Genomic DNA, 19,287 nt, shown 5'->3' on the forward strand with positions numbered 1-19,287 from the left:
TGAAGTCACATATTGGACGACTGCAGAGACCTACGGATCTTCTTTCAACGACCATACCGATGACGTATAGACATCATCCGGGGTATTTGGGCGGTCCCGGGAGATAAGCTCACGGAAGTCTATTTAATCGTGTGTAGTTCTTTCTTTAGTTCTCTGTTGGTGAAGTGGGTGTAACACAGCTTGGTGAAAGCTTGTAATTTAGACAATTATATCAATCGTGTGTATGTCCTGTTTCAGATTATTGAAATTGAAGTGAATTCTTAATTATATTTATTTTTCCATTGTTTTTATGACTGCTTTTTTATTTTCTCCCCTTTTGTTACTGACAATTCCCTATGCAAAGTACTGTGTTCTATCCGTCTTTCAATGTTATATGAGATACATAAAGTGGTTCCTGTGTAAATAAGCCGTAAAGCTTACTAGGATCTACTTTTAGTTGACATAAAACTGTACTTTTTCCTGTGCAAACTCTAATACATTTTTCAATCAATAAAAAGGAATGCACACTACTCGACATGAAACATATGCACGTGCAATTTAAAATATGAATTACACATTATCCAGCAATATGAAAACATTAGTGCAGCACCAAATATGAAAATAAATAACCACATGAACCCCAGCTATGCATATTCTGGGAGGGGGGGTAAGCCAAAGAATTGCCGATCTACAAGCTCACAATGTGTCGAGCTGCAACAAGTTGTGAGCTTGTAGATCGTCTATTTTTGGTAAAGAATTGGTGTTTATAGAAATAAGAAATGTGGGTCCGTTTTACTCTGTATTTGGAGAGCTGGATGACTGAAAGAAAACTACAAGCGAAAAACCGGCTTCACAGGACGTTCTGTCCCATTGGTTTAGTGCGTATCTCTACCGGGTGAGAGTACAGCAGTGCTGAACCATGAACCCGGAGAGTTCATGACGTCACAGAGCCTGTGGGCTCTTCGATCGCAGATGAAAGCACTCTTCCGGGTCATTCTTTTAACACGGGAGTGGATGGGAGTCTCAGCGACTTTGGCTTACAATAACATATATAAATCTCTATGGAAAACATGAATCCACCGCTTCTCAATGCCAGTGTCTGTCCACCAGCCATATACAGTGTCTGTCAGTCTGTCTCACATGCCTTCTCTTCACCCCAAATACCTTCACCGATTTACAAGAGACGAGCAATAGCAACTATTTGCACCTATAACAAACTAGGCTAACGTTATATAAACACGGTGTTGACATGCAGTTCATTAGTTATTAGATCACAAAGGTAATAGGCCAGGTCATGGCTAGTGAATGGAGCAGGTGTGAGCTGAAACCTTGCCATGGGCTATTGATGCTCTCAGCTGTGGACTACACAAAGAACAAGGGAGAATCATATACAGTTGTGCATGTTCAATGACACCGTTGGGTCAGTCATACAGTATAGTGTGTGTGTGTGTGTGTGTGTGTGTGTGTGTGTGTGTGTGTGTGTGTGTGTGTGTGTGTGTGTGTGTGTGTGTGTGTGTGTGTGTGTGTGTGTGTGTGTGTGTGTGTGTGTGTGTGTGTGTCGAGCTATACTTATGGGGACTAAACGCATGTTCACACAGTCACCTGCAGGGGACCTCTGACAGTGTGGGGACAAAATAGTAGGTCCCCACAACGGTTAGGTTTAGGGTTAGGGTTAGGGTTAGGGTTAGGGGTTAGGTTTAGGGATAGAGGTTAGGGTAAGGCCACAGGACTTGCATAAAAATGAATGGAAGTCTATGTAATGTCCCCACAACTGATGTAAATATATTTACGTGTGTGTGTGTGTGTGTGTGTGTGTGTGTGTGTGTGTGTGTGTGTGTGTGTGCGTGCGTGCGTGCGTGCCTGCCTGCGTGCGTGCGTGCGTGTGCGTGTGTGTGCTTGTGCTTGAGTGTGTGTGTGCATGCGTGCGTGTGTGTGTGTGTGTGTGCATGCGTGTGCATGCATGTGTGTGTGTGTGTGCTGTGTCATTGGACGAGAGGGGGTCTCCTTTGTATACCCTGCCTGCAGCAGCACAGGAAGTAGCGTGGGGAGAAGATAGCGTGCCAAGAATAACACACCACTTTGCAGTGATTTAAGTCATTTAAGACAACATTTTCAGTACAGTATATAAACTACTCGGTATAGAGGCTATGCACATGCATAAAGTGAATGGCAAATCGAGTGGCAATCAAGTGAGTTTAATGTTGTTCAACGTTGTTTAATTCTTCATTTAATGCAATCAGATAGGACTTTTCTGTTTGGATGTATGGGCTGTCAAGGCCAGAATAAAAAACCCTAGCCCCTCAGTAGGCGTCCGAAACGTTGGTCTTTTGGCGTGTCCACAATAGAACTTGAACCAGCAGCTGTGACTGTGCGGCTATACTCTTATTTATTATTTAGTGTTTAATCCATTCACTGGCACTTCACAAGGACCGGCGTGCAGTGCAACTTTTGATAACCGGCATCAGTATAGTAACACACACACACACACACACACACACACACACACACACACACACACACACACACACACACACACACACACACACACACACACACACACACACACACACACACACACACACACACACACACACACACACACAGAGATTTGTACTGGAAGATATAGCTGTTGTTCGAAGCATCTTCATGTGCTTCATGTGTTCGGCCCAGCTGCTATCATGTCTGCGTGTCTAATGTGTGAATTGATGTTCTAAGTACCATGTTTATGCAAAGAGCAGATGGTCCCCCCCCCACCCAAACACAAAGGGGCGAGGAGGGAGAGGGAGGACTGGCTGGTCCCCTGCTAGGGGCAGATGTTAACCCCTCCCCTGGGGGCAGGGTGACGGGTGTGAGAGGGGAGATGTGACCGCTGACCGCCGCTTCACACCGAGGGGGCTTCTGATGTGTAGCGGTTTAGGTTAGAATGCATGCATGATGGGGGTTAAAGCACTGGTTCTTAAGGTCGGGTTCTGGGGACCACGGTAGTGGTTCTCAACCTGTGGGTCTAGACCCCTAGGGGAGTCGCCATATGGTTGTTGTTGTTGTTGGGTTGTTGTTGTTTTGTTTTTTTGTTTCTTTTTTTTTGGGGGGGGGGGGGGTCCCAAGATGACCGTGAAGTGACAATTTAAGGACTTTTAAGAAAAGAAAAAGAAAGAAAAAAGACCATCAAAAGTCATAGCAAACTATTCTGTTATTAAAAACTGGTCAAACATTGGCCAAATTGCCAAATAATATAATATAAAAACTGATCAAACATTGACCAAATTGTCAAATAATATTAGAAAAGAAAAAGAAAATGCCTCACGTTTGAGCTTCTAGATTTTCACAATATTTATCTGCGGAAACCGAGTCAAACAAAATGGAATGCCTCAACTCAGTTCCAAGTGCTTATCAGGGTGGGTGGGGGCCTGGGGTCCCCAGTTCAGATATGATAATTTTGTTGTAGTCACAGCCTTATAAGTTTGAGAACCATTGTCTTACTGGACTGAAACTCCTGTAAGGGTAGTTCCAGAGTTCCATACTGAACTCATATGTCAGTATTATTTAGTGACACGCAGCAAAGGCTGTCGGGATCGGGACTCGAACCCGAGTCTAGGTGTTAAATAAATGGTAAATGGTGCATTTATATAGCGTCCTTTATCCAAGGCGCTTTACAGAGATGATTGTGCATTACATTCACCCACACATTCATACACCGATTGCGGAGGAAACCATGCAAGGCACCAACCTGCTCACCGGGAGCAACTAGGGGTTCAGAGTCTTGCTCAAGGACTCTTCGACACTAACTCTGGGGGAGCCCAGGATCGAACTGGGCACCCTTCGAGCACCCTCTGTGTTCTAATGACGGGGGGGGGGGGGTTTCTCTACCCCTGAGCCACTGCCGCCCGGTAGAGGCCCAGTAGCGGTCCGATAGCGGTCCGGTAGCGGTCCGTGCCTGTTCTTCAGTATTGTACTACAGGGTTCCCACGGTCATGAAATTCCTGGAAATATTTTGAAATTAGAAAAATATTTTTCCAGTATTGGAAAAGTTTTGGAAATGATCAAGGGTCCTGGAAGGTCCTGGAAAAAATAGCTATGCATTGTCTTTGGTTATTGATTTTGTTAATACCTCTGAAATGACATATTAAACATTGGCCAAATTGTCTCATATTAGAGGCAGAAATTGTGAAAATAGCCGATCTACATGCCCACAACGCCTCGATCGGATATTTTCACAATAAAACCGTGTTATACAAAATTCCTCTACTCTTAGTGCTCGTCAGGGTGCCGGGGTCCCCAGTTGAAATATGATTATTTGCGCATAGGAGTAAGCGACTCGTTATTGAGCTGAATTATTGTTATATAGTCCTGGAAATCGGGTAAAATATTCTGGAAAAGTCTTTGGAAATTAATTGGTAAAGATGTGTGGGAACCCTGATTGTAACACTACTGTGTGTGTGTCTCCCTGTGTGTATGTGTGTGTCTCTCTCAGGCTCAGCACAGGGACTCTTTCATCCAGGAGCGCTACGGCCAGTACGACCTGAGCGATCCCTTCCTGGCGCTGCAGCGTGACAGCGAGGGAGAGGAGCGCCATGAGCAGCAGCAGCAGCAGCACACACACCACCCCGGGGGGCAGCCGGGGGGCCGCGGAGCGCAGGGGCCCAACCCTCTGGCCGTGCTCAAGCTGGTCATGGCCCACTGCAAGAGGATGCAGGAGAGGATGATGGGACAGCTAGCGGCCTCCGAGAGCAGACACAGGAGGGTAGGGAGACCGCGCACGTACATACAGTAGGCCTGTCACAATTATTACATAATCGTCTAAATCGCAATTATTTTACTTAATCGCAATTGTTTTACATAATCGCAATTGTTTTGTCATAATCATCATAATCATCAAAATTTGAAATACGTATATTTTCAAACATTTAAAAAAAAATTGGAAATCTAGATCTACGAGCTTGTAGATCGGCTATTTCCACTATCAATGTTCCACTATCAATGTTGTTGTCAAATATGTCAGTCATTTCTTTGTATATTTATAGTCCAGTCATTTTAGGGTTAGACCTAGAACAAATTGCAATAGTAGCAAACTCAACTGATTTTGTATCCTCATTATGTCCTTAGTGAGGGAAAAAAAGTCCCAAGGAATCCCACCGGGGCAAAGTTTTGAAAACGACCTATCTACCTTCACTTACTATACACTACAATATAAAGGAAAAAATTACTGAAAGAAAATCTGCTTTAAGTGGGATGTGAGGGGTCTAACTAGGGGTTTGTCATCATGCTGAATCCATTGCAGGCATTTGTTTTGCACAAAAAACATTCTGTGGGCTAGAAATGGCCTTAGAAAACAATACACGTATGGGTGCGTTTTCATGTTAGTCGGAGGCCTTAGGGTTTTTTTTTTCTCGTGCTAATCAGTCTAAAAGTTCAAAATTTTGCACAGATGTAGCTCAGGGCATGCTCTAATGATTTAGCTAGGGCGCCCGAGTCTGCAACATTCGGGGTCGCCACAGCGGCCAAATCAAGTTGGGCTCCCATCGACTTTAGTGATGAAAAGTGATGAGTCATCACTTTTCAGAGTTTTGTTGGTGCTGTGGCGACCCCGAAGGTCGCAGACTCGGGCGCCCTAGCTAAATCATTAGAGCATGCCCTGTAGCGGACCCAGCTGGACATGAAAGAGTTGAAGCTCGACTGATGATTTGAGTTCTTTATTAAACCAACGTGAAAACTGAAAAACAATACATAAACCAAACGTCAATCAATAAGCATCACTTCACTTGTACATATTTGCAAATTTCATATAAATTCCAAATAATCATAAAGATACATTTCTCATAGGCCTACATATCATGAATAAAAACATTTCCAATACATGACTACATTTCCATTACCAATAAAACTACCATACATCCCAAATCACATTAACAGCCCATCATAACAATAAAACCCAATAAGAGCATCCACAGTTAACAGCAACAAAGAAAACAAAACATGTATGCAAATATACCTTGTGACCCTTCCAGCTAGGCGCTATTGAGTGACCGTGTCCGTCTCAATGTTCATGGTATTTAAAAGGCCTTGTGCATTTGTCCATCCTTCCAGGACCGTCTGTGCCGTAGTCTGTATCAAAACAGTTTAATCTGACTGCCATTCCTCGCCCCTCTACCACAGAGGCCATTTTGTAGGTTTGCTGCCATGCACCCACAAACTGGCACCAGGTGAACTCAATTCCCTTAATCAGCACACTTGTTGGCTGCTGAGTTCCTGCAGGCTTCAAAATAAGTCTTTGAATCTGACATTTGCACAGAAAACCCCTTCAAAATAAAAAGCCTAGAAAACCCCCACTATGGGTCCGTTACACTCCCACCAAATCATAGTGATTTTAAAAATCATTTACCTAAAATTACAATGATTTTACATAAAAAGTCACGTAACCCCAGACACATTCAAAACTCTCAAACTGGGTAGCAAAGACCTGTACCATCGTTCTCCCACCTTGAGTCCTCCTCCCACCTTAATCAGGTTTCCCTCCTGGTGTTTGGGCAGGGATACCAATGCTTTCTCAGGGTGCCCTTGTCGCTGTGGCACTCCTCCAGCACCACGTTCCATCTCTACTGAAGCAACCGGGGTGTCTTCCTGGTGAGCCACTGGAGCCAATGCTTTAGGGGCCTGGTCCTTTGGACTCCTGAAAACCTGGTCTCGATTCTGTGGGACAGCATCAGGCTCAGCCCCTCCGACCTGTAGAGCGCCATCTCCAACTGGATCCCCAGGTGCCCTTGGTTCTGGGCCCAGGGCAGCTGCACCCTGCTGGGTTGGGTCTTTGAGCTCCACACCTGCTGCTGCTCCCTCCATCACCTCCAAATGTGTGTTGATGGCCCTTTCCTTCTTGCCTTCCGGAGCACCCAGGCCTGGCAGTTTCTGGTGGATCTCCCTGTGTTGCTCCATGACAACCAGGAGTTTCTCCCTCTGGTCCAGGAGCCTCTTCTGCTGCTCCTCTTGCTCACGTCTCTCCGTCTCACATCTCTCCATCTCACGTCTCTCCGTCTCACGTTTCTCCGTCTCACGTCTCTCCGTCTCACGTTGTTGAGCGTCCAGAGCTTTCCTTTGCTCTTCCTGCTCCCGTAGTTTCTCTTTCCTTTCCTGTTCCTCCATCTCTGCCTTCTCTTCTGCCTCCCTTGCAGCAAGCTCTGCTGCCGTCTCCGGTGAGGGTTTGAAGTGAGAAGGATCACAGCTAAAAGGTTCATGAAAATCTTGCACTTCTATTCCATAAAACCTTCCATCTACTAGGCTATTATTAGCAATTTCAAAAAGATCTCTTGAGATAGATTTACATGCATCCATTTTTATCCGCACAATCGTATCTACTGTGATGCATGTTTGGATCTGAGAATAGAGTTTGTAAATGTCATTACTCTTCTCAAACATGTCAATGATTAGTCTTGGGTTACACTCAGCAATGTTAAACTTAAACAGTTTCTTTGCTGCTCTTACCAGAACCTTCCATTCTTCAAACAGGCAGAGCAGCTCTTTTACTTTTTCCTCCTTATCTGCCATTTTGCATATGTCTAAATATAACCTTCAATGACCGACCGTATATATAATGTTCCGTTATCCGTTGTTTGAGTAGAAGACTGAGTTGAGATGTGGAGGAGATGGGTGAAGATGGGTGAAGTTTTCACTGTAGCGGACCCAGCTGGACATGAAAGAGTTGAAGCTCGACTGATGATTTGAGTTCTTTATTAAACCAACGTGAAAACTGAAAAACAATACATAAACCAAACGTCAATCAATAAGCATCACTTCACTTGTACATATTTGCAAATTTCATATAAATTCCAAATAATCATAAAGATACATTTCTCATAGGCCTACATATCATGAATAAAAACATTTCCAATACATGACTACATTTCCATTACCAATAAAACTACCATACATCCCAAATCACATTAACAGCCCATCATAACAATAAAACCCAATAAGAGCATCCACAGTTAACAGCAACAAAGAAAACAAAACATGTATGCAAATATACCTTGTGACCCTTCCAGCTAGGCGCTATTGAGTGACCGTGTCCGTCTCAATGTTCATGGTATTTAAAAGGCCTTGTGCATTTGTCCATCCTTCCAGGACCGTCTGTGCCGTAGTCTGTATCAAAACAGTTTAATCTGACTGCCATTCCTCGCCCCTCTACCACAGAGGCCATTTTGTAGGTTTGCTGCCATGCGCCCACAAACTGGCACCAGGTGAACTCAATTCCCTTAATCAGCACACTTGTTGGCTGCTGAGTTCCTGCAGGCTTCAAAATAAGTCTTTGAATCTGACATTTGCACAGAAAACCCCTTCAAAATAAAAAGCCTAGAAAACCCCCACTATGGGTCCGTTACATGCCCTGAGCTACATCTGTGCAAAATTTTGAACTTTTAGACTGATTAGCACGAGAAAAAAAAACCCTAAGGCCTCCGACTAACATGAAAACGCACCCATACGTGTATTGTTTTCTAAGGCCATTTCTAGCCCACAGAATGTTTTTTGTGCAAAACAAATGCCTGCAATGGATTCAGCATGATGACAAACCCCTAGTTTGACCCCTCACATCCCACTTAAAGCAGATTTTTTTTCAGTCATTTTTTCCTTTATATTGTAGTGTATAGTAAGTGAAGGTAGATAGGTCGTTTTCAAAACTTTGCCCCGGTGGGATTCCTTGGGACTTTTTTTCCCTCACTAAGGACATATTGAGGATACAAAATCAGTTGAGTTTGCTACTATTGCAATTTGTTCTAGGTTTGGACAAATTTTGGCCTAAAATGACTGGACTATTAGGTTACGTGTCATATCTGCCTCGTGCAACTTCAAAGCCGACAAGCCAATCAGAAATGCAATTGTCAACGTCAAAAACACAATTAAATCGAAATTATTTGAGTGACAATTAATCGTCATGTAAATGTCATAACCGTGACAGCCCTACATACAGGCACTCACCAAGGTTCAAGGGTTCAAGGTTGTACTTTATTGTTACATCTTGTGTACAGTACATCCTTCCTTCAGACAATGCAGCAGCATGAACTGTATAATAACAGCAGAATGAAAAGATTTAAGGAAAAGAAAGAGAGTGCAAAAAGAGCAATTTGACCCCTACCCTGTAAAATCCTCCTTGCGACTGTGCCTAGCCTACGTTTCACACTGGGGCTCACGTCGACACAATATAGCCGCGTGTCTCTGTGCATGCTTGCATTGGTGGGTGTATGGGTGGGTGCAGGCATGTGCACACACAGATATCAAAGAGGGCTACCTACATACCTACCCTTTTGCCTGTCGCTAAAACGTGCCCTCTCCAAACCATGGATGCAGCATTTACTATGCTGAAGTTCAAATTCCCTCAGCACGCCCCCCTGGGTGGGTTTGTGTGTGTGCGTGCATGCACGCATGCATGTTCATGCATGTGTGCCATCATGCTTCAGACACTGTTGAAGTGGATGAAGGGTAATGAGGCAGGCAGACATCGTAGCCACACCCAGGGCTTAAAAGAGTGGATATTTATGCAGCCTTATCAGAGTTCAACCGGAGGCCTGTGGGACTCTTAAAGCAGTCTGCACTGCTGGCCTCCTGGAGAGAGAGGATATGACTTATCACAGCTCCTTAGTAAGCACTAATGACTCATATCGTTTTTGTAGGGTGGAAACCTTGTATGTCCAAAACAGTTTTATCATTTTAAAAATGATTTAAACTAGTAAAAACAGCCGATCTACAAGCACACAACGCCTCGCACCGCGAGGCGTTGTGTGCTTGTAGGTCTGCTGTTTTCACTAGTTTTGTGCGACAGTCTTGTGTGGTGAAGCAGGGCTTTGCTTTACGAGAAAACGCACAAATGTGAAACTTGGAGATGCAAGGTTTCTGCCCGACGGTGACGATATGTAATGTAAGCAGGACGGGTTCACTCTTGTTACGGGAAACATAAAGGGCTCTGTCTTCTGTTAATCAAATACAACGGTAAATGGAGCCTTTATCCAAAGTGCTTTATAACGTGCATTACATTAACACACAGACTGACGGTGTAGGAAACCATGCAAGGCATCAAACTGCTCCCGATGAGCAGGGGTTCAGTTCAATGTCTTGCTCAAGGACACTTCAACACTAACCCAGGGGGAGCCGGGCCAGGGATCGAACCGGGAACCTTCCGGTTCTCAAACGGCCCTAGTTTCAGTTCCAAACAAACACCAAAAGTCATATTCTGCATGGATGGACGGTGGTGGTTGTTGGCAGTAATCTGGTGCAATGTGACCTGACCGGTTCTCTTTGGCGTCGGCGCCAACAGGTGATCGCCGATCTGGAGGAGGAGAAGAGGCGGCGAGCGCAGGACATTGCGCAGGGGGATGACATCACCTGCATGTTGCAGAGCGAGAGAGAGAAACTGCTGCAGCAGGTATGCATGATTTCGGGTGGAAGAACAGGGTGGTGTATGTACCGGTATGTGGTATGCTACCAGGTTTGTAGATTAGGGATGGGACGATATGAACATTTCATATCACGATTATTGTGCCCAAAGAAATTGCGATTTACGATATTATCGCAATAATCAAAACATCCCCAACATCCATTATCCTGGGGCGGAACATTTGCCAAAAAATAGAAGATCTATGTAGATCGGCTATTTTTTTGCAAAGACATTTGATAGAGGAAAAAGACTGTATCAAGTACGTATATTATAAATACCTTTTACCAACTAGAAATACTGTTCCTTCGAAACAGTGTGGGCTCGCTTCCAACCCAACAAATAGGATACTTTAAGGTACTGTAAGGTACAGTAACTTACAGTATTGTACTGTACCTTACTATACTGTACTGCACCTTACTGTACCTTACTGTACTATACTATACTGTACTCTGCTGTACCGTACTGTACCTTACTGTACTCTACTGTACTTTACTGTACTCTACTGTACTTTACTGTACTCCACTGTACTGTACCTTACTGTACTTTACTGTACTCTACTGTAACTTACTGTACTGTACTTTACTGTACTCTACTGTACCTTACTGTACTCTACTGTACCTTACTGTACTATACTATACTGTACTCTGCTGTACCGTACTGTACCTTACTGTACTCTACTGTACTTTACTGTACTCTACTGTACTTTACTGTACTCTACTGTACTCCACTGTACTTTATTGTACTTTATTGTACTTTACTGTACTCTACTGTACTTTACTGTACTTTACTGTACTCTACTGTACCTTACTGTATTGTTTTGTACTTTACTGTACCTTACTGTACTGTACTCTACTATACCTTACTGTACTGTACCTTTCTGTACCTTACTGTACTTTACTGTACTCTACTATACCTTACTGTACTGTACCTTTCTGTACTTTACTGTACTCTACTGAACCTTACTGTACTTTTACTGTACTCTACTGAACCTTACTGTACATATTCTATGTGTTCTAGAGGTGTATATTGAGTGCATATACTGTAGGTTAACAATCCCAGATCACATCTGTCCTCCACTATGTCTATAACCAAGGCGTTCTTCTATGTGGCCACTCCAGACTGAGGAGTGGAGCATGACTTTTATTGTGTTTGTGGATCTGATTTGAAAATGCATTGGTTGTGATATCTCCCTGACAACCAACAACAACCACTAATACGGCTGATTGTCCCTGCGGGTTCTAGGATATATATACTGTAAATCCCATTGCCCGGGATCCTAAAACCTTATTCTTTTTAAGTAAAATTTCTAAAACACTACAAAACATGTCTCAAAGACAAATACAAGCAAACGTCTCCACAGTAACACAGTAACAGTTGTTTGTGTGTGTGTGTGTGTGTGTGTGTGTGTGTGTGTGTGTGTGCGTGCGTGCGTGCGTGCGTGCGTGCGTGCGTGCGTGCGTGCGTGCGCACATTGTAGATCAACTTCATAGCAGTATTAAGTGGTCCATCTATGTTTTTTATTAATAATAAAATCTGCAAAGTAACAAGTAACTGAGGCTGTCAAATGCTGTATTTATAGTAGAGTATATGTAACAAAAATGGAAAGTAGAGTTAAAGTATCTCAAAATTGTACTGTAGGTACAAGTACTTGTATATACTTGAGTAAATGTACTTGGTTACTTTGCAGCACCACAGAACAGCCAATGACAGACAGGCCTTTAATCACAGCTGTCTCAATCAGTAGAGTGGAGAGGGACATTTATAGATATTTGTAGTTTTAACTCAGAACATATACATCACACAGCTTAGATATTTGGATCAAATCAGAGAGCAGACCTGTGTGAACGCAATGATATAGATAGCATATCTGAAGTGTGAACACTGCAGCCACAGCGCCTTAACATAAACATGGGTCTATTATCCTTCTCTCCACTCTGGGGACTCACTAAACCCATTGGAAATGCATTGGGTGCTTAAAGTTAAACATTTTTATTTTTTTATATTTATACTACAAAACATTTCAAAACCAAAAGTACAAGCACACGTGTCCTCAGTAAGCTGAACACATAAAAATTTGAATGGTGTTGAAAGGTGTAAGCGTTTAAGAGATGAATCGCGCCAAAGTTTTGAGGAGATACTGACTGACTGACTATAAATAATGAAGATAACATACGTGTGCTCGCCTTCCAGGCGAGCCCACAATTATAGAGGGTTTAAGTGGTACCGGATATGCAGCTCCGCAAATAAAAGGTGAATTGACGGAGGACGATATCACGATTAAATTAAATCTCCACAATACGATTATCGTGAGTGTTTTTTAACACGGTAAACGATAATAGCGCTTATCGTCCCATCCCTATTGTAGACACTGTGTCTGTCTGTCTGTCTGTCTGTCTGTCTGTCTGTCTGTCTCTTCGGCCCCACGGCACCGCTGTGCGATGACGTCTACCACAGGGTGTAATAGTGGTTAAAGATAGCAAAGTCTGCAAAATGTCCGGGCTGCTGAATGACAGGCACATCTGTGTGGAGCAGACTTCCCCCTCTTCCCTTCCTTCTCACACACACACACACACACACACACACACACACACACACACACACACACACACACACACACACACACACACCCCTGGGTTTCCGCTCCGCAGTGCGCGCTTTGATTTAAGACTGAGTGCACCAGCGTCACCGAGCTCCATTGTATAACACAGTAGGGTGGAGTGGGCTCGGCCTCTCTGCATTCATTGTAGACACACACACACAAACACACGCACACACTCACACATTGCAGTGGTGGACGGCAACTGAGTACATTTACTTGAGCACTGTACCTAAGTAAATTTTTTGAGTATTATTATAATTTATTTTTCTAAGATTTTAAGCTATTAATATTAAGATCTATGGCCGATACTAAAAATGCCTTCCAAATCAAGATTTTTCAAATATATAAAAAAAATGGCAGATGTACAAGCTCGCAGCGCGTCACTTCGTGCCGTGCTTCAAGCTTGTACATCTGCTATTTTTTAAATGCCAAAATCAAAAATCACACATAATGCTTTCCCAGTTTTAATGGGTTAACTCCACTGCATTCCAAATAGAAATATTGTACTTTTGGCTCCGCTACATGTCCAGGAAGGAACTCTTGGGACCGAAACGTACAGTACAAAAATATATTGCTGCACACGACGTGCACATACACATGCGCAGCCACGCGTGCACACACACACACACACAGGCACGCACCACGTGCGCACCGCCAACCGTACCATAGGAAGCAGCGCAGGAAACCACCATTGTTCAAATGACCGGCCGCCATGTGGCTTTATGGGCACAGGAAAGCCCGAGATAATGACCGTCCCTGACTTAACCATAGGTCAGCACACGCACACAGGGGCGTCACCAGGGAGGGGGGGGGGAGTGGGACTGAGTTACTAGGGCCCAAGGTGGAGGGGCCCTACCTAGTAACTTAAGCTATTGAAAAATAGCAGATCTACAAGCTCACAGCGTGGCACCGAGCAAGCTTGTAGATCTGCTATTTTTGAAAAGTTGTGAAAATGTGTGCAAATCTTTGAATATACTGTATGTGTTTTTTAAGCGAACATGTGTAACTCAAATTTTGCTTCTGGGTGGTCCCTGGAACTAAATGTTTTGAGATGGGGATCCTAGGCCAAATACATATCATCTTGGGGGTCCTTGACATGAAAAGGTTTGAGCACCACTGACATAGAAACATATATGTAGGTGTCTTACGCACATTTTTACAATTTTTCAAAAATAGCAGATCTACAAGCTCGCAGCGCGGCACTCGGTGCCGCGCTGTGAGCTTGTATATCTGCTACGCATGGGGGGCCCGCAGTGAATCCTTGTACCCAGGGCCCAGAATTTGGTGTTACGCCCCTGCATGCACATATGCGTGCGCGAGCTCGCGCACACACACACACACACACACACACACACACACACACACACACACACTTCGTTCTAACGGGGGCCTTACGTAAGGAAGGCTTCCTGAGGCGTCCCCCCCCCCGGCTCCTCTGGCCTTCCTGCCTCTGTTGTTTTGGGTACAAGTGAACTCATACAATACCTCATCAGAGAGCGGTTCCTTTTATTACTCATCAAAAGCTTTTTAAAAGGAGTGTGGTCCTCCAGTACAGTGCTTCTCAACCTTTTTCATGCCGAGGACCCCCAAATTGAGCGTCTAGTCGGCGACCTGGCCAACTCGGGAACAATGTAAATAGGGAATGAATCACTGTGATATCAGGGGAATCACACTAACATAATCCCTTTTTGCCCATATATGAAGATCCCTGATGTCATCAATATTAAACCCATATCAGGACTTCGTATGAGAATGCCCATATTTGGAGGACACATCGGCCACATACCACACTAACAGAATCCATATATGGCCAAGACAGCCCATATATCTGTGTGGCTGGTTCTACATACAGGGATCTCCATATATGGGCATAAAAGGGATTGTATGTATGATGTCAGATGTGATAGATGTCATAGGACTTTCACTTAACGAAGAACTGAGTAAGCATGTTTGGGCTATCTCCATATACAGTACATGGATCTCCATATATGAGTGCCAGGGGTCTCCATATATGGGTAACTGGTCCGATATACATCACTGGCCAGATAGCCAAGACATGGCGCGACCTCGCCCTTTGTCGCTTGTCACCCTTAGGCGTCTTACTGGTAATCCTAAAGTCACACTAACATGTGGGTAAAGGACAGGTACTGTACGTTTTTCAAAAGCCCATTTGATGGTTTGCAAGTTGAAATAGAGCAACTGTTGTTCGACATTGACCTGGTGGCATATGCAGGGAGTAAGGCAACCGATTATTCACTTTTGCCAAATTTAAGCTGTTTATTTCCATTTCTGTGAACTCTCACTCACTTAAGACTGGGTGGAGATGGGGGGGGGGTGTGCTATGGTTAATTGATTGGCAGGTGTTTCCAATTAGCTAAATTATGGGCTCTCCTCTTTATAATAGCATGATGTAGCTGTGCTCAGGGCACACATACAACACCACAGCAGCACTGAGAGCTGACTCAGCTGTGCAAAGTAATAAAGGACTTTGATTTAAACGCATGGCAAGCAGCACACCCAGCAAAGGCTTGGCTGCACGTTGCATACATAGACTTGATGTGCCAACATGTAGGTGTATATTGTCTTAATGTGCAACTGTGCCAACATGTAGGTGTATTGTGGTCAATAAAGCGCAGGGAATTATAAAAACAGACATCAGTTGTCGGCAGCAACCGCAGTAGCGCGCCGTTTGCTACAGTGACTAGAACTTATATACATATACTGCATCTTCTTGCCGTTCTCATGCAGTCTTCTTCATTGTGGGTTGATCTGAAATTGATTGAAGCTGATTTGGACCTTTTCCCAACATGTTTTTAGCATCTTTGCCACAGGTTATGGGATATTTTGTGGCAGTTATGGTACTGTACAAAGTCACAAGTTTGCCGAAACCACAAACGGCTTTAATGGCCTCGACATTAAGCAGCCATTTTGTAAAATAAAATGCAATACAGATTTGGTACCTTTGCACCTGGATAAACTCCAATATCTCCTAGCTGTGAATTCCACCAAACCACCTGCTTGCATCGTGTTTGACGTAGTGAGTTTACGTGGTGGAACTTGAGCTTGCACTGATGATTAGCCAACGGAAATAGTAACCCTAGGAAAGATACAGCTCTCAGTCCTTTTGAATTCCGGACTTTTACTTTCAGAAGAGTCAGGCACAAAAGAGGAATAAAGGGAAGGGAGTGGAAAGTTCAGAGTTAATCAAATGCATGTTTGTCTCCACATATTTCTTTTTCATATTGTAAGCCTTATGACCTGAGATCTGCCACCACCACAAAAGCAGGCTTAAAATGACTGTTCTCTCTGGTCTATCGAGTCTGTGTGTGTGTGTGTGTGTGTGTGTGTGTGTGTGTGTGTGTGTCTGTGTGCGTGCGTGCGTGCGTGCGTGCGTGCGTGCGTGCGTGTTGTGTGTGTGTGTGTGTGTGAGAGAGAGAGACTGTCTGTCTGTGTGACTCGCCTTCTGCGTGTCATCTTTAAAAGCAGGCTTAAGATCATATTCTCCCAGGCTTGTGTGTGTGTGTGTGTGTGTGTGTGTGTGTGTGTGTGTGTGTGTGTGTCCTGTTGGTGTTCGACAGAGAGTTAGTTATATGGGCGAGGTATGGGGTCATAAATGCTGTATCATGGAGTTGGGGCGGGGGGGGGGGGGGGGGGGGTATTACTGTATTGTATGTGTTTTTATGCCACACCCCGGCAACTCAAGCATAGCCTACACCCACAAAGGATGCTGTAACACAGCACGTACGCACGCACGCGCGCACACACACACACACACACACACACACACACACACACACACACACACACACACACACACACACACAAAGAGAGAGAGAAGCACAATGTAAGAAATATGCTATGGGACTCAAATAGATGTGTTCTCATTGTGTGAAGATATTTTATGTTTAGTCAGACACTGCTGTGGAAAATAGCACTCTTTTGCCCCCTAGTGGTCAAAAACAAATGCTAGCAAAAGACCACTAGGGATTGACTATCTTTTTCATTGTGGCTATCCAAGGTTTTCCCCTGTGTCTGGCCAAGTCCCTGTCACATGCTAACCTATACGGGTAATAATAATAATTGTGGTAAAGTAAAAAAAAATATATAATACTAATCTCATTATGTTATTCAAAAAGCTCGGCCCAGTATGCAAATATTGGCGAAATGGACCCGAGCCAAATGGACCCAAGTTAAGGGCTTTGCAGACAGGCGTGATTTTGCGCACGAAAGAAACGGACAATTTCATTTTCTTTAAAAACCAATGATTCTCTATGACCGCATGCACACCTGCTCCGAATTTGCCGTGCGGCAAGTGGCTGCGGCAGTGTGTTTTTTCCCGATCAAAACCAGATCGATTTGTGCGTCTTTTTGCATGCGGTAAAAACTCATTGACTCCTTTTATGACTCCTTTTCGGATCCGCAGTAAGGATTCCGCACTACGTTGCACACCAAATCCAATGCGTTTTAATCATGCAGCAAACTGAAAAAACGCAACAGGCCTGTGTGCAAAGCCCAAAACCGTTTTAAGAACCACTGCTTTACTCTTTTTCTGCTCTCTCTCTCTCTCTAGCTGGAGTTGGAGCGGGCGGCAGTGCGGAGGCTGGAGCAGGAGCAGGCTGCGGTGGCGGGCCGGGCGGAGGAGTCGCTCTCGCAGCAGCAGCAGCTCTCCTCGGCGCTGCAGCTGGAGCTGCAGAAGGCCACGGCCCAGGCGCTGGAGGAGGCCCAGCGCGCCTCCCAGCTCCGCGCCCGGCTCCAGGAGGAGAGCGACGCCCTGGAGGGCCTCCGGGGGGTGCTGGAGGGCGAGCGGGGCCGCGCCGCGCAGCTGGAGGCGCGGGCGGAGCGGCAGCTGGCCGAGTTGGACACGGAGCGCGAGCAGATGAAGGTGCGCCTCCGCAAGGAGCAGGAGAGGAGCCGCGAGCTGGAGAGACACGTGGAGGAGCTGAGGAGGAGGCTAGAGGGAGGGGGAGTAGGAGGAGCGAAGGAAGGGGTGAAGGAGACCGCGAAGGAGGTAGGGAATCTAGTGATGTTAACAATTAATGTATCTGCTGTTAAGAAATTATTCGATTAAATTAAACATATGAATCCATATTTGGGCATGCCTGACAGAAAGGGACACAAACAGACGGTTACAACGGGTATTGCATAACTGGGTGGGGCATTCATTTCCCACTTGCCTCGTTCCAGAGTAGGCCAGTGCCCAACGAACACCGCTCATATATATTATTATATAATATATATAATATATTATATATTCCATCACATTCAAGGGCCTTTGGAGAGAAATGAAACGGTCCTTATAGCACTGCAGAGGGGAGGTGTCTGTGTGTGTGTGTGTGTGTGTGTGTGTGTGTGTGTGTGTGTGTGTGTGTGTGTGTGTGTGTGTGTGTGTGTGTGTGTGTGTGTGTGTGTGTGCGTGCGTGCGTGCGTGCGTGCGTGCGTGCGTGCGTGCGTGCGTGCATGCGTGCGTGTACAGCTGAAGCTTGTTGACACTCGTTAATGTTATATACATCAAGGCAGTTATGTTTTTGCACTCAGTTTTGGTTTTGGACAAGAATTTTCCTTTTGGTCCAAAAAAACACAGCTTATCAATTCATTGATCGATCAATAAGGTTATCAACTTTCAATTAATGAATTAATCGATAATTTATATCCCTAGAAGGAGGTGAAAGAGTCGCCTGCCAAGATGGCTCCAGCCACGTCGACCGGCCCCGTCAAGACCGAGCCCGGCGGCAAGGCGTTGAACGCTGCCGTCACCGCCCCCAAGACCGTCCACGCGCCAAAGGTCAACGGCCACCACGCGGCGCATAAAGACGCGGAGCCCCTCCCGCACGAGGGGAGAGGAGCGGAGAACGGAAGCGCAGCCGTCGTGTCGGCAGCGGTGGTGGAGAATGGAGGGGGAGCGGCGGCAACTTTGCCGCATTCACCTCTACACCACCCTCACCCTCCTCATCCTCACTCTCCCTCCAGCACGGCCTCTTCCTCCCTGTCGTCCTCCCCCATCTCCTCCCCGGTCCTGGCCAAGCGTCTGGGCAGCCCCCTGTCCTCCTACCAGGTAGGCCTCTACAACACCGTCCCGCTCCCCCAAAATGCATGTTGCACTGGTTCCCAAACACTGGGTTATTTATATTCTTGGTTTCCTACATTCAGTTTTTTATTATTACTATTTCAAACGAATGGATTATGGATTAAATCTATAATAAATAAAAGAAAATATTTGCATTAAAAAACATTTTTAACTCAAATCATTGCTTCTGGGGTGTCCCTGGAACAAAGTAGTTTGAGATGGGAGTCG

The 19,287-nt window shown here is 44.9% G+C and overlaps 1 protein-coding gene across 1 annotated transcript in view; it reads left to right on the forward strand.

Annotated features, from left to right (window-relative positions):
- Window positions 1–19,287, forward strand: part of cttnbp2nlb (CTTNBP2 N-terminal like b) — a 50,237-nt gene that overhangs the window by 28,880 nt on the left and 2,070 nt on the right. The window contains exons 3-6 of the mRNA XM_080734025.1: window positions 4,451–4,720; window positions 10,277–10,384; window positions 17,566–18,003; window positions 18,652–19,047. Of these exons, the coding sequence (XP_080590151.1) occupies window positions 4,451–4,720; window positions 10,277–10,384; window positions 17,566–18,003; window positions 18,652–19,047 (1,212 nt within the window). The remainder of the gene's footprint in view (window positions 1–4,450; window positions 4,721–10,276; window positions 10,385–17,565; window positions 18,004–18,651; window positions 19,048–19,287) is intronic.

This window comes from Nannobrachium achirus (genome assembly GCF_963921795.1).
Source record: "Nannobrachium achirus genome assembly, chromosome: 9".
Lineage (NCBI taxonomy): Eukaryota > Metazoa > Chordata > Actinopteri > Myctophiformes > Myctophidae > Nannobrachium > Nannobrachium achirus.